Source organism: Falco cherrug, chromosome 9, assembly GCF_023634085.1.
Source record: "Falco cherrug isolate bFalChe1 chromosome 9, bFalChe1.pri, whole genome shotgun sequence".
NCBI lineage: Eukaryota > Metazoa > Chordata > Aves > Falconiformes > Falconidae > Falco > Falco cherrug.
In genome coordinates this window covers 10,703,814-10,719,817 of record NC_073705.1, presented here as the reverse complement: position 1 = coordinate 10,719,817, position 16,004 = coordinate 10,703,814, and the positions used below count along the sequence as shown (strand labels likewise).

Genomic DNA, 16,004 nt, shown 5'->3' with positions numbered 1-16,004 from the left:
GGGGGTGTAATTAGACACTTCTGAAATATTGATAATACTTCGTTTCACCAACAATGTCTATGTTTTCTCTGAGCTTGTTAGGGAAAGGTGAATCCTACAGGATGGTTGAGGTGGGAGATTTAATCCATAAGGAATAACTTTCCTCAGAAATAAGAGGAGGCTGAAGTTTGACGTTTGTGTAAACTTTGCTTTTGGTCTCTTAAGTTTCTCTTACCTGCACTGGATAGGTGGAAGAGAACATTTGCAAGGAGCAGAGGAACTAGAGATGCTGGAAAACAAGGCTTCTGCCAAAACAAGACAAAAAATCTAAGCAGTTTTTATCTGCTTATAAGCCAGTTATGTTGGACTTGTTCATGGGTTTAATGCATATAGAGCGATAACATGCCTCTCTGAGGCTTGTCTTTATAACAGCAGGTGCATCTATACAAAGGAAGTAAATGGAATCTGGTTACTGCCTAGAAACAGTTGGGGATATGTTCTCTTTAATACTTTAAATTTAGAGTTTACTTAAAGTAAACCCAATATTCCTACATGGTAGTGATAACTTAACTAATTAATGTCCATTTGATGGTGACTTGAAGACGTTTTGTCAATCTTCACATTTGATTAAATACTGTTCTTGAGACTGAAATAATTTCTCCAAAAGGATTGAGCTGAACATCAGCTGTGATTAAATGTGTTCTGACTGCATGTATGTGAGCCAACTGGGAATGATTTTAATTCACAGACTGTTGGAAGACTATATGAGAGCCATAGAAGGAGTGAAAAAGCATCTTCTTCAGCGATCAGAACCCAAGAAGCTTACTTTTGTAGGAGAGCTTGCTCATGGCCATTTCAGTGCCAAGATGGTAAGAAGTACAACTGCATTTAAAAAAACAACAAAAGAAAACAGAAAAACCACCACCACGAAAAAAATCAACATATGGACAGGGAAAGCTGCTTTTTCTGTCTTTCCTCTTTCCCCCCTTCAAAGAAAAAAAACTCAGGAGAAAAAGAAAAAAAAGCCCAGACTATATATAGCCAGTGTGATGGCAGTACTTTGTAGATACTAGTCACCTGTGCAAACCAGGGGCCTTCCCTTTGGGTTAATCTAGGAAATCCACTTCTGTTCCTGTAAGACTGGACATTCTGGTGCTGGAGTCAAACTTTCTTTCTCTCTCCTCCCCTTCCCCTTTTTTGATCATAAAATTCCAGTACCTGAAACTGTTGAGGTAATGCCTTTTCTGTGTATTATTTATTTTCCGTAATTCAATATGTGTGGACCCTTACACACCTGGCTTTTCAGGTTTACCTTCAAAAGAAACAGGTGATCTAATACTGTATTACTGGGTCAAAAAAACCCAAAAAACCCCAACCTGATAATTTTGGAGGATTCTGTCCATTTGTGATACTTGTTTCTTTTCCTACATGTACAGTTATTGAGTAAAAAGTATGCTGCTTGCCAGTGGGGCAGATTGGTTGACCTTAACTCCCTGCTCTTAATTTGTGCATTCGTACTCTTTAGAATGCGTTTTAGGATCTTTCAGTTAAAGATCTTGTGTAAGTGCAGGTAAAGCGTGTGTGTATGTGGCCTTTTTTTAAGATGAGTGGTGTATTATTAAATTATGTGTAGCCTTATACATACTTTTTCGATTCCTGAAGTGAGCTTTAGTGAGTTCTTTGACTTGGTTGGTTTATTGGTGTAGCATTTTTGAGATGTTCAGTTCTGTTTTTCAGCAAGTGCTTCTTGCATTTGAATTTCCCAAATGCTTTGCAAACCGGCTGTGAGTGGGGCTGGAGTCTGGGTTTTGGGTAAAGGGGCTCCCTTTTCCCAAGATATGACAGAGTTTAATTCGGACAGATAGATTTGGCTTAGATTTCTGCATGTGTCAGTACACTTGCTTCTGTTCCAGGGAGGAGTTTTGGTATTTGATCAGTTATTATTGGGTGAAAGGCTTGACAGGAATCTCACCCTGGCCAGCTGGAGAAGGGGCTGTTTGTCTCCTGTGTCTGTGTTGACAGTCTCCACACTCAACCATTTCCTTTAGGACTGGACAAAGCTTTTAAAGGTCCATACAGGTGCTGCTTGTCCACCAGAGTTTTTACCATTTTTGGATGATGAGACATGAGATTTCATTCTGAATGGTAAGAATTATTTGAAATTCCATATGTGACATTAATCTGCAGTTCTTACATTCAGAGTATCAGTGGTGGATTAGCCCCTGAAGGAGGACAGTCAGTCTTGTATTGCAAATTGAATATTTGGGCATTTTATACAACCTGTTTTCTGATGTGTTCTTCAACTGACTTTGACAATTGAGGTTTTTTTGAAATTTAACTAAATTATGTTCCACAGTTCTTGAAGTAACACCACTCCTCTTGTTCTTTGAACAAATTGTTTGCTGTAGCAACTAAAAGCTGAGCAAGAACGTCTCTGCAGTCTTTTCATTGCTGCTGTTCTGTTTTGGGAAAGCAAGCAGAAATACTCTTTACACGATCGTCCTCAGGTGCCCCTCTTCCATATATGCATGAAGAACCAGTGATATTTTGTTCAAGGTGCCTGGTATCCATGGCATTCAGCTGGCAGTAAACAAGAGTCTTGGAGGGCTAGTGGTGAGAATGGGAACCAGCTGTATCCCAGAGTTTAGAAAAATCATGCTCTTGCTTCTTTGGTGCTTTATAGACATGAGGGGTAAAAAATTGCTATTACCCTAAATAATAGAGTTTCAAGAAAGGGGCAAGCTTCCAGGCAGAAGTATGCTTGAAGGCTTATCAGTGTTTTCCAGTTGTGTCAGTGAGTCTAACGGTCTTTGCACAGATGTTACCTCTCTTGCAGTAATGCTAAGGTGATTATTTCAGAATGAAGAAAATCTCCTTCAGCTGACCTCTCCCCTTTCTCCAAAGCTTTGTTTTCTGTGGCTGACTCCCATCTCTGTACCATTTTAAGTTTAAAATTAAATTCAGATGGTCAGTTTGTCCCTTTAGGTGTGTCTATTGAGAAACCTTTAGGTGATTCTGCCCACCCCCCCTTCAGGAGCTGGTATGTAATGTGTGCCAAAAACCACACTCTTCTTCCTTGCCCTGTCCTGGCACCTTTTTTTCAAGAACTTTACATAAACCCAGTGTCTTGTACATTTTCCAAATTAATGGTGTCTCTAATAACACTGCCTGCCTTATGCTATATTACATCAGATTGTTAAAATGTTACCCTGAAGTTCTTGGTACCTGAAATGTGTTTTGAAGAAGAGAAAGAATTAAAAAAAAAGACACACACATAGGGACACAGAGGCACACACAACAAACAGGTATTCATGTATCATTTTTTCCACAGTAAGAGTTGTCTTGTCTTGCAGGATCACTTGGTTTGCTTTTTGCCTGGTACTTTGGCACTGGGAGCACACAATGGATTGACTGCTGATCATATGAAATTGGCTGAAGCCCTTATAGAAACCTGTTACCAGATGTATGCTCAAGTAGAGACAGGCCTGAGTCCGGAGATCGTGCACTTCAATCTTCATGCGCAAAAGGGCCACAAAGATGTGGAAATTAAGGTGAACAGATAGCTGGCCTGAACTGTAACTGTGATTCTTTTGTGTCTCTATTCTGCTGTTGAAACTGCCAGCCGGGTATTGGTGATGTGCTCTGTGGAGCAGCTTGTTGTTTTGCTGCCTCGCTAGTCTAGGTGTATCCTAGCCTTTGTTTTTAATTAATCTTGTAGTGTATTTAGAAGCTGTTACGCATACTGAACTCTTTGGAATAGGTGGAGATGGGAATTGCTGTTTTTCTTCCTGCTTGTGTCCTTGAGGAAATTCCCTGTCTGAATTATTCTTGCCTTTTTGTTGTTTTTTTGTGGTTTTTTTTTTGTTTTTTGTTTTTGTTTTCTCTTCCAGCCTGCAGACAGGCACAACTTACTGCGACCAGAAACTGTGGAAAGCCTTTTTTATATGTATAGATTCACTGGTGATAAGAAATATCAAGACTGGGGCTGGGAAATCTTGCAGAATTTCAATAAATATACACGGGTAAGGTCAACTTATAATCGCCTTGTTTCTGTCAGGACTGTATTAGCTCACTTGCTCTCTAACAAGAACTTTGGAAACCTGTTATCTTTCAAGAGTCATCAGGTACCTGTGGGGAAATTTGCAAGAACACACAATAAAATTCAGTTTATGCGGTGCCTTACAGTTTGAGATACGCTTAGTGCGTTCAGGGAAAGAACTTTCATTACATTGCTTAAAAAGTAAAATGCAGAAGCTGTACACAAACTACCGAAATGTCTCTGCTTCTTCTTGGAAGCCGTTAGGATCTCTGCTGTTACGTTTTTTAGAATTTAGAAGCTGAGAAGGACCTGGCTGGATTGAAGGAACCCTTTGGTTAAAGTTGGGAAAAAAATAAATAGTGCCATGAAATGGCATTAATGCTTTAATTGAGGGGGTTTTGCATTCATTCTGACTACAGTGCTCATGGAGATATCACTCTGATATGCTGTAAAAGTGCGGCCTAGATGCCAGTGGTCATTAAATATCCATGGTCTGCTCTTAAGAGGAAATAGGTATGGTACTTTGAGCAAGTCAAATGTGGAAATTGCACTACTTTCTCTACATTTGTCCAGAAACTTCAAGGGGATGCTCTTTGTGGTACCTTTTTAAATTAAGCATATGGACATTTAACTTCATTTTATCCTCCTTGTGGTTTCTTTTAAAAAACAATGAGATTTTTTTTCATAACTGAAGTTTTATATGTGAACGAAAACCAAGACTGAAATGAAAAACATGCTGATCTGTTTCTTAGCACTTACTATTTCCAAGTGCATCTGGATGTTAAGAAGTAAAAGTAATTTATTTTAGTATATTGAAATATAAAAAAAATCTGCTTTTTTTTTTTTTTGGCACAGGTTCCTACAGGTGGTTATACTTCCATTAACAACGTCCAGAATCCCAGTAATCCAGAGCCACGTGATAAGATGGAGAGCTTCTTCCTTGGGGAAACACTCAAATACATGTTTCTGCTGTTTTCAGACGACATAGACTTAATCAACCTTGACAAATATGTATTTAACACAGAAGCTCATCCACTCCCTATCTGGGTGTCAGCATAGACTGGGTGTCAGTAGATCTTCTAGTGGCATTTTTATCTTCAAGTCCCTATACTTTTCAGGGTTTGAGGAGAGATGCTATATTGCACCTTTTTTTTGGCTTAAACAAATGAAACCTTTGGGGGAAGCATCTCTGGTTTGGAGAACTCATGTCAGTCTTAAATCTAATCCCTGGTTCTGGGACAGACAAGCTGTGCCATACTGAGCTGGTATTGATGATGAGGTTCAGAGAACAGAGGTGTGGACCATGACATTCATGGGGCTCTGGAGAACCAGAATGCACTCACATCAGTCTTACTAAATGCTCATTAAATATCAGGAATGCAGCAAGTAGTCTTACAGCACAGGATTGTTCCTGGAAAGAAGGAGTAAGCCTACAGGTTTCTGGTTTATTCTGGATTTGCTGAAACACACTGTTCCTTCGTAAGACTGTGTGGTGTTTCAGGTGTTCAGAGGAATAAACAAAGAAGTGTAATGTCCCAGGTAGAAGCAAAGCTGTCAGTATTGCTCCTGATACTCTGATGTCATTCCAAACTACCGAGCTATGCTGCATCACGTTAGAAGAAGGAAGTGGCAGCAAAGCATCTGTTGTACAGTGTCTTAGTTTTATAGAGCACTTTGAACAATCTGTTGAAGCTGTATCTGAAATGAATGATGGAAAAGAATTTGCTGCTGGTTTGGCTCAAAGTGGTATATAATTTTGTAGAGGTATTGCAGTTTTTTAACTTATCTGCAGGAATGCAGGAGATAATGTGAAACGCAAGTGAAACTACACATACATTTTATATATTATTTGCATCAGTTAGACTCAGGTATTCTGACTGAAAGCTGCTTTCTGAGGTTGGGCACTGGGAAAGCTTGTGAGCACATTAGGTATAATTCTAAGTCAGCCTTCTTCCATCCTTTCCTGTCCAGATACTGCATTGTAAGGTGGTTGTTGACTCAAAACAAGTGTACAAATGTACAGCAAAGTTCACCTTCTTCATAATTTTTTGGACTGTGGAGAAATTTTTTTTCCCCCCTTAGGAGTACTCTGGGTAGAATTATTTTCATTGATAGTATTAAAAGCAAGCAATCTAAACGTATTGCAAGAATTCCTGGTCCCAAATAGAATTAGTGAAATCTGTTCAGTTGCTCAAAGACAAAGCAGACCCTTTTTTTTTTTTTTGGCAGGAATCTTATGGGAGCCCTGGGATCTTTCATTTTTATATGTGCAAATAGATTTTAAACCATGAATTTGGAAATCTGCTTTCTATAGTGCTTTTCCTTTTGGAAAAGCTACTTGTAGCTACTTGGACAGTCCTGTATCCGCCAGTAAGTTCTCAGAAATGTCCTTGTTCATATTTCTGAAAGAGGTTGTTCTCACCAAAATGTTCTTTCCCCTCACATTAATGGGAGCAATGGGAAGTACGCAGGCGTGTGGTAGTGACAGTGAGGTACAGTCCCCTCCAAATCTAGGGCTGCGAAGTGGAACTAATGAAATCTGACTGTAATGGTTAATTTTTCAGTGGCTGAGGGGGTACATGTATTTTATAGTATTTGTAAAGGAAGATGCATCTTTATTTGTTTTATGCTGATCAGTTCTGTTCGCTGGAGTCAGAAGCTGGGACCACTATTTAAGTGTTTTAAAGAATATTTATCATTCCATGTACAATGATGGCTTACGGAAACGGACAAATTTTACAAACTATTTAAATGCACCTTTTTCTGTCATCAAAGAGACCCTGGGATTTGCAAGACATGACAAAGTTTGTGCACAGTGTTCATGTTCCTCCAGTTCACCTGCCACCAGTAACCCTGGAAATTAGTTTCTCACTTACATGTGCAGTGGAATCCAGTAGCTGTAGCCTTTTGTCTGCACAACAGATTTGCTCCTAAGACTTTTGTTTTCTTTGACATAACAGTAAAGAAGGAAAATGCTGTTGAAATGTGGGAGGAAACACCTTCATTGTTAATGCTTGTGGAGTAGGTTTCTGTTTTTGAGGAGCTGAGCCTTGGCTAAAAGCTGAAGGCTTTAAAACTGGAGACAAAGAAAAAAAAAAGATAACTTCAGTGAGACTATTCAGGTCCAGCTGAATTGTGTTGCTTTGGCCTTGTGCCTTCAATTGAAGCTGGGATTGAACCTTTAGTTAATGACTTTGCTATGGATTGTAAAACTTCTGCTGCTGTTTCACCTAGACGGCAGCCCTACTGAGGAAACAAAGACATTTCTTAGAAAGTGGAACACATAAATGTTCACCAAAAGTCTTCTGTTGTTGAAGTCTTATGCTAGTCTTAATGTAATTGACTCTACAAATGGGACTGTGGGAGTCTGTATTATAATTGTTTTGCCTTACGATTGGCAATAGTCCATTTCATAATGAGTTAAAGGAAGGAGAGAATAATAAATCATCACTTTCCCAAACACACTTCTTGTCTTAGCTGAGCCTGTTGGTCCAACTGATTTCTTTTCTACCTAATTCTTCCTGGGAAATGGAATCTCTTTGCAAAGTGCGGCTTTACTGTCCTCATCCTTTAAATCTGAAGTTAAGATTGTTCAGCTCTATATTTGAGAGCAAATGTTTGTTTCAAACTCCTGTATCACATGTGAAATGGCACAAACCAAAACGATAAAAGCTTATCAGCTTCTTCCTGTTCTTTTGCAAAGGTCTTTTTAACTGCTTACTTATTGTTACTTCCTTAACATAGTATGTTTTGTCATCAGATTAGTCTCGGAGCTTCACAGCCCGTCACGATTCCACTGTGTGCTCCCACAGCACAACAGAAGTTTTGCAAGTCTTTGAGAAGTTTTCTTTTGAGCACTCTGGGGTTCTTTGAGCCAAAGCCTTAACTGCAGGGTCTGTAATCCATTTTGGTATTTCAGCTTACCGGTACACTTCTGATGCTTGAGTCAAATGTTGCAGAAAGGCCATCTCTTCTGTCCTTTTGCACAAAGAGCTGTCCTGGTTTCTCTCCAAGAGCTTGAATGCCTTGCCTAATTAAAACAAAAAAGAAAAAAAACTCATCCCCACCCAGCTATACTGTTCGCTTATGCTTTCACTGAGAAACAGAGATGGGTATGGGCACAGCCACGGAGTGCTGCACAGCTGTAGGACTTGGAAGTCTCACACGCTGGGCTTTAAGCCATAGCTCAGAAAGAAACACTTGTTTGCTCGGAGAAAATTCAGTAGGTGGATGGGGCCACAGTTAGCATCTCATCTCGGAACTTTTTGAGAACTTAAGTCTGTCTCACTACAGGTCGTAGAAATTGGCAGTTCTGCAAGGTCTGAGGCATTGGCTGGCAGGAGCCGCTCTGCATTTCACACGGCTTTCTGGTCACAGGGTTTTCAACCTTCCATGCCAAGCTCAGATACAGCTGTATTTACTTGTCCAAATACTAGGCAAAGAATCTGCTTTGTTTCTTATACCAGTGTGACAGGGCAGTGATGAGGGATGCAGACAGGATAGGTTTTTGTAACTAACGTGTTTGCAGTTGCGAATTTCTCTTGCCCTTTTCCTGCAGCTGTGAACTCCTCGAAAGAACCCTACAGGCAGTTCAGCTCCCAGTTTCCAGTGTCACACTTGGTATATTTAACAAGACCAGTAAAAATGACGTGCCAGGGTAGTTCCATGATGCTGTCTGGCAAGTTTGTTGCTTCAACAGAAGGGTTGAGGGTTTCCTGACTTTGGATTGAGGAAGAGTGGCTTGGGGTTTTTTTGTCTCTGAAGTATTGCTAGAACTTGCTGTCAAAGTCTGGAGGTCTCAGCTTCCATTAAAATCCAACCCCAAGTTCTTCAGAAATGGATGACTTGGGCTTGCCAGGAGAACCTGCTGATTTGCGTGATCAGTTTTCAAGCTCTGACTTAAAGGCATGTGACCAGAGAGGCATTTCTGACTGTTTTGTGCCATGTTCGCATCTTGATCATACTCCTTGTGCTGGTACGTGATGATAGACTAAACAAGCCTTTTCTCACCAGCCCTGCTGGTACAGATCTCAAGCCAGCATGGGGGCTCCACCCATGGATGGGGCCTTGGGTCACTTTGCTCACGCTCCATTTTCCTTTTGTGTTCCCTGAAGTTCAGCCACAAGCGAGTTCCAGTGATTGGCAAGAGCAGTGACTGCTGCTGCTGGGCTCTTCCCTTCGGCTTGGAGAGCACCGCACAGCCAGGGTTTTCCGCTTGGATCCCATTCTTCCACACCCAAGGCTTCAAAAGGTTTTGGATGTTTGTGGCATTGGCTTCAGAGTTCTGCCACAGTTCCTGAAGCCTCTTTGTAATTCTTTTCAGTGCTGCTCATCTATCTTCTGTGTGGAAGTCCATGAATATTTTGTTTATCTGTTTGCCATAGTATCTGAAAGCTTTTAGTTCATTCTTCCGTATAAATCAAACCACTTGTGGCCCTCCCACTATGTGGATTCCTTTGGGGCAAGTACAATCTGCAAGAGGAAAACGAGCTCAGTATAGTCTGTTGTAAGAGGATTAAAGCACTCTTACCTTTCTGGAAGGTCAGAAGACACCTGGGCCTCTGCCCACAGGCATGAAACAAGCCACTGGGCGAAGGTGGTGCAGATTGCCTTCCAAAAGACTCACGCTGAATGTGGTGGGGTTGGTTTAATTAGGGTGCCTGCTTGCTACGAGCTAAGGATGCTGCTAGAAAGGTAACATAAGCCAGATGTCATCCTGTCTGCAGGCATGTCTTCACCATCTGCTTTTTCTAACGTGGTGCTATTCCTGAATAATTGCTGGGGTACAGCAAATCTAAATTCAGGAAAGTGGGGGGGTATGTCTGTGGGCATGGAGGCTGAATACCAGATGCTAGCGTCTCAGCAAGGCTGGAAGCGGCAGCATTGAGGAGCCAGGGTTTCAGCAACAAGGCTGAAGCCTGGCCAGTGTTGAGCAAAAAGGATGGGGACAGCTCTTGGCAGAGGTTTTCATCAGCACAAATAGAGATGATACGGGTCTCGTTGAGGGTGTAGGTCCACTAACAGTCTTAAAACATTTTTCTTTGGGGACTGGAGTTTGACTAATCGTGTCTTCCATTTGTTGTCCTTCATTTGTACATATCTCAAAGATTTGATAAAGGGACTTCATCTGTTCCTGCCTCTGCCCCGTGCTCCTCAGCGGGGGCTGGGGAGCAGCAGCTTTGACTTTTTGTACTTAACAGGGAAGAGGTAAATGGGTCAAAAAACCCCTTTTGTCAGCACCCGAGTGTTGTGCAATAACACCCGTGACTGGCATGGGAACCCATCGTGCTGCAATGGCAGGCAGGACCCAGCCACACAAATACTTGGTGCAGCGCTTGGTCTTTGAGCAGTGTAACAAGCTGAAGCCAACGCTGTGACTTTGCCTGTGTAATGTAAACCTCTGATGACCTGGGAGGCTTCTCTGCTAAGCCATAAAATCATTGTAATGGATCAACTGAGGCATCCAGTTGATTACTAGGATTTAATTTTTTTGCAGTTATGCTAGTATTTATTGGTGTAATTCCAGTAGGTAAGGATCCACCTGTTCATGTGCAAAGATGAGTTTACTCCAGCTGGAAAGGTGAGAAGTCTCCTTTTTTTATCTTCTTTGGTTGTACTACCAAGCCATGAAATTATATCACACAGTTTAATAAACCTGTAATTTATTTTAAAAAGATCTGAAGGTGTCTCAAGTGGGTGTGCTTTACTGGTCACTAATACACAGCTCTTGAGTGACAGCACTACACACCGGGATTACTTTGTGTAAATCTCCAGCTCAACAACTGGAAATCTCTTGTGCAAGTTCAAACTAAAAACAAACAAAACCTCCCAAACCCACAGCACTGGATGAGGCTGCTGGAGTTGTTTGGGGTTTTTTTTTTCCAAATTATATATAATTGGTCACACTAGTGGAGTCCCATGTGAACCTGTATAAGTAATGACCGTACCTCTACTTTTCTGCTAGTCATCTTATGCTTACTTTTTGTCTAAAAATAATTTCGCTTCAACCTTACAGTGCCTCATGCAACCATCCTGTTCAGGACAGTGATAATTCTTGGGCCTTCCAGGCAAGCTTTTGTTATTTTCACCATTTATAATGCCTTTTCATTTCCAGCAGGTGAGCATGAAACCCACACAGCGTGGCTGGAGTTTCAGTCAGTCATTTGGCCTTTTGCTTTTCTTTTGATGCTTGATTAGGGGCAGGTGAGACACTTCAGAAAGGTGAATTTCCACCACCGCGGCAGAGGAGAGAACACAGAACACTTTCCCAAAGCAGCACCCACGGCAGGCTGCTCTCCGTGCAGCCTCGCATGCCCAGCAGATGCTGTGGGCACGGACACAGTCACAGCCATCTGTCCGCGGAAGCTCCCAGGTGCTGCTCCCGTGCTCTTTCCAGCCCTGCAGATTTCACCCAGCCGTTGATGATGCTCGCTTCGAGCTTGCGCACTTCTGTGACAGATGGGGGGTCAGCTGGATTGCGGCCTCTAGAGAAAGCAAAGCAGGGGGAGCTGGTCAGGGGGCAGCCGCTCTTTGCCTCTTGCACAGGAAAAGCCAAGCCAGGGAACTGAAGCACAGATTCTCTCTTTTGTACTTTGTGTTTATGTCCTGGAAAACAAGCTATGCTGTCACACCCGCCAGGAGGCTGGGAGGCAGGCTTTGGAGCCCTGAGCTTTCCCTGGCATCGGTGGCTGCTGCCCGCTCCAAGCCTGAGGGCTGATAGTCTAACACCAAGAGACACTGGTCTACTTCGCGTGACTGATGGCTGCAGGCTATCACACCCTTGTGCCAATCCTTGTGCAAGAACATGCTCTAATGCCAGCACGTGAGCTTAGTGCCAAGTTCTGCACAACCCGACATCCCTGAGGGCTGTAGGAGCCCTGCACTGGAGAAGAAGGTTGCTCTTCCAAACAAGCTGGTATCCAGTCCTCCTTAAGTGAAGGATCTCCCTGGTTCCCTGGGCTGTGCCTAGCTGAGATCAAGCACCCAGGGCAGTAAGATTTTTGTCAGCCAAAGCAGAGTTCAGTACTTACCGGAGATCTAGGTGATGAGCGCCTCCTTTAATGGTCAATGCAATTAGTGAAGGGCTGAGGCTGCTGTTGATCTGGAAGGAGAAGGAGCAGAGACAAACTCTCACCAAGTTACCAGGCAGAAATGGACATCAGTTCACAAACTGGAAGGTGAGCTGGGCAGGACTTAGCTAAAGCACAGGAAGAAGTCCTTGGTTCAGCTGATATTGTGTCTTAATGAGCCAAATCAGCTGTCCCAAATGAAGTGAAGCTTCCTCCAGGATGAAAACCTATTCCAGTCCGGGTGGTTTGAAGTAACAGACTCCTTTGGGCTCATGCACCCTAAGCAGCCTGTTCCTCTTGCAGCTGGGATTGCCAAGACAGCCTAAACCAAGGAACTCCTCCATGACAATCAAGAGCTCAACTAACTCAAAATCCTGTTCTGGGTCATTTGGGGGTTTATATTTTAAACTAGAGCTCTGCCACCGCTCTGAAGTGGTGTTGAACCTAAGCCAGAATACGCCCTGGTTCGAGTTGCTTACAGCAACATCTCCCAAAGTACACAGAGACCGGAGACAGCGAGGAGCGCTCGGCTGTCAGCACCCAGCCCGGGTCTCGGCACAGAAAGATGATGGGTTGTGGCTCAGACCCTGGGTCTGCACTAGTGAAGCCACCTTTGCTGCATCAGCGTGCCTGGCTGATGAACACTATTCAATGTGTCCACCATTAATGTCCCGAGGCTCTTGAACGGTTCAGCAGAAAACAGCTGCTTGCAGAAGCTCAAATGGGCTACAGATGAATCCCCAGTGCTGCTTTGGAAGGGAGAGGGGGGCAGTGTATCACCCAGAAAGGCTGCTCTCTGCTTGGTGTGCAGGAGTGCACGTGCTTACCCCACCTCCAGCCCACGGGTCCAAATCTCCATTTGAAAAAATGATGTTGCTTGCACTTTTCAGGTCTGAAATTCAGAGAGAAGACATTTGAGTGGCCTCCTGCCTGCCCATTTATCCAAACGGGTTTGGCTACTGCAACAAACATGGCCAAGAACAGAAAACACAGGAGAAAAAAAATTCTTGGCAGTTTTTTTCGTTTTCCACTTCTTTCTTAAGGAGGTACAGAAAGGTCTGTTTGGCTCAAGTCAGCACAAGGCTGTGACTTTCTGCCAGGACTCGTTATTGCACTGTGCCTGTCCCCACAAAGCTCAGCTGGGCAGAGCCAGGGGACAGGCAGGTGACTACGGGGTGATGCAAAGGAACGAGCAGCCAGCACAACTCACCTCCTCCCCAAAAGTTTGTCCGCAGCCAGTGTGCTCGTGGCTTCACGTGCCATTTGCTCTGACAGTACTGCTCTCGCATGGCCTCCGTGAAGGGCATCTCGGGGAACATGTCAGTCACGTTGTTGCTGTTGAAAGTTAAGTTGATCTCGGTGCAAACCTAAAAGCCATACAAGAGCTGTCACCGGACGGGGGAGAAGCAGGGCAGCCGCTGGAACCTGTTGGTGTGTCTGACAGCTTACCTGGTAGTCCCAGGCCTCAGCGTCCGAGCCGATGCCGCAGCCTGTGGGATCAGCACACGACTGGTACAGCTGGTATATGTCGTAGCACTGCGCTGAGCCGGAGGAGTTGTAAAACACCCCTGCCGGGTGGGAACAGCACAAAGCCAAGCTGTCGGTACTTCTCTGCTGTCTCCCCACCGCCTCCCACCCGGACCTCATGGGCAAGACCAAGCAGCAGGGCAGCTGGCCCAGCTGGGCAAGGCTAGGAGGGGCTGCACCAGCGCTGGATTATGAATCCCAACTTTATGCCAAAGCTTTCACCCTGTCTCCAGCCCAGCTGCACACTACCCTTTGCTTCTGCTGTATCTGCAGGGAGGAAGAGGCTCCCAGGCGCTCCCTGCCATCTCTGCTTGTGCCAAAAGCCGAGCAAGTCTCAGTCACCCTTGGGAGAGCCCAGCCTCCAGTCCCTACGGCACCCAGGAGCCGGCATGCAGGACACGAGCTGAATGCTTCAAATTGAACAGCACACAACTGCCGAGACCTCCCCCTCCGCAGCCCTGAAAGCAGCTGTTGTCCGAACCGACCAGATTCAGTCAAAGACAGGATTTTGTTTGACCGTTGTTCAAGGAGGGAAGGGCGGCATGTGCAGGCTTGCCCAGATAAAAGAGCACCTGACCAGGCAGCGCGTAGCTGGGGAGGCGCTAAGAATGAGCTGTTTTTTGTGTGGATGGGTAGTTACCCGATAGCGAGGAGAAGGAATGCAGCTACACTGGTGGCCATCCGCTGCTGCCAGTGCCACAGCCCACAGGGAAAAACCACAAATGCTGGGGGGTTTGTACAATACCCAGCACCAATGGCTCCGCTTGCAAACAGCCCCACGTGGCTCTGCACGGCACGCAGCGCTCCAAGCACCGAGCGGAGGCTGTTGGGGGGCGGGGGGGAGCCTGCAGCCTTTTGGATGGCTCCGTGGGATGGGCAGATCAGTCCCAGCTCCCTTGAAGCATAAAGTCACTGGTTCAGCTGCAGAAGGCTGCCTGTGAGATGCACTGAGTGCGTGCAGTGAAGGGTCCAGGGGCTGCGCCAGGGTTACACACCTTCCCGAGCGATGCGGCGAGGCTCGCGGGGCAGCTCAGCGAGGCTCGGGTCAGACACCTACCTAGTGAAACTCCTGGAAGGGCTCAGCAGCCTTCGCTCGCAGAGCAAGCTGTGCGATGTGACACTGGAGGCGGAAGGGGTTCGCTTTCCAGCCCACAAGATCATTTTAGCATCAGCAAGTAATTACTGCAAGGTCCTGTTTGCTGGAAACCTGACAAGAGCGGGGAGCCCAGATGGTCACATCCAGCTGAAAGCCATCAGTGCTGCCGGGCTGAGGAATGTTCTCAACTTCATTTACTCCAACAAACTAGACCTCTCACTACAGAATATTGAGGAGACCTTCAAAGCTGCAGAAACCCTCCTGGTTCGGGAGGTGATGAAGCTGTGCTTTCGCTTTCTGGAGGATTGCTTGAACTGTGAGAACTGCTTAGATGTTCTTAACATCGCTAAAAAACTCGGCCCAGCAGAGCTGAGACAGAAAGCCATGTGCTACGTAGGGCAGCACTACAAAGAGATCCTGGCTGATCCTCAGTGCTTGAAAGACCTGGACCGAGAAACCCTTTGTGAAATTTTAGACAGGACCGATGCTGAGGGATGCAGTGAGCTGGAGCTGTTCCGAGCTGCTGTGAGCTGGCTGCAGCACGACTGCACGCGGCTGAAAGACGCAGCAGATATTTTAAGGCGCGTAAGACTCCCCCTCATTCATTTACAGGATCTGCAGAGGTACGTCCAGGAGTTGCCTCTTATGAGGCTGGATCCAGGCTGCCGCCGGTACCTGCGGGAAGCTCTGGATTACCACTCGCAGCTGTATGCCCAGCCGGTCCTGCAGACCCGGAGCACCAACCTCCGCTCCAGTTCCACCATGCTGCTCGTGGCCGGTGGCAGAACCGCCGACAACTGCGTGTGCAGAGAGATGTGGGTCACAGACCAGAGCTGCGGCACCTGGCGCAAGGTCGGGGACCTCTGCGTGCCCCTGTACAACCACTGTGTGGCCGTCATCAATGACTTCCTCTTCGTCATCGGGGGACAGTGCACATTCGATCCCATGGGAAAGCAGCCATCAAACGAGGTAAGGAGACGTAAGAAACCTTTAGCCTTGGGGAAAACAGCAGGGTGAGGAAGGGAGGGAGTCACTCCTCTTGCCCACCGTAGACCTCCCACCTCTATACATCTCTCAGTGCTGCATGCAGTAGTGAAAGCCCTTGGGAATACAGCTTCCAAACTGTCTGGGAAGTAATCAGGTCCTGACCTGGTCTCACCTTGCTCCTACGGTAAACTGCCATCCTAATCTGTACACAACTGCCACAGTGCAGGTTCAGCCAGGTCCACATCAGTCAACCAAGCGACCCCACAAACCCTACCCCTGTTGCTGCTGCCACAGGACTCATGCTCAG

The 16,004-nt window shown here is 45.2% G+C and overlaps 2 protein-coding genes and 1 pseudogene across 2 annotated transcripts in view; 2 read left to right on the top strand and 1 right to left on the bottom strand.

Annotated features, from left to right (window-relative positions):
- The window catches only part of MAN1B1 (mannosidase alpha class 1B member 1), a 23,193-nt gene extending 12,499 nt beyond the window's left edge, over positions 1–10,694 (top strand). The window contains exons 10-13 of the mRNA XM_055719660.1: positions 728–848; positions 3,333–3,530; positions 3,870–4,001; positions 4,874–10,694. Of these exons, the coding sequence (XP_055575635.1) occupies positions 728–848; positions 3,333–3,530; positions 3,870–4,001; positions 4,874–5,077 (655 nt within the window). The 3' untranslated portion in view covers positions 5,078–10,694. The remainder of the gene's footprint in view (positions 1–727; positions 849–3,332; positions 3,531–3,869; positions 4,002–4,873) is intronic.
- DPP7 (dipeptidyl peptidase 7) overlaps positions 10,664–16,004 on the bottom strand; it is a 23,190-nt gene continuing 17,849 nt past the window's right edge. The window contains exons 9-13 of the mRNA XM_055719661.1: positions 13,537–13,655; positions 13,298–13,454; positions 12,915–12,979; positions 12,049–12,119; positions 10,664–11,502 (exon numbers count right to left, since the gene is read on the bottom strand). Of these exons, the coding sequence (XP_055575636.1) occupies positions 11,361–11,502; positions 12,049–12,119; positions 12,915–12,979; positions 13,298–13,454; positions 13,537–13,655 (554 nt within the window). The 3' untranslated portion in view covers positions 10,664–11,360. The remainder of the gene's footprint in view (positions 11,503–12,048; positions 12,120–12,914; positions 12,980–13,297; positions 13,455–13,536; positions 13,656–16,004) is intronic.
- LOC102054632 (kelch-like protein 9) overlaps positions 13,662–16,004 on the top strand; it is a 7,298-nt pseudogene continuing 4,955 nt past the window's right edge.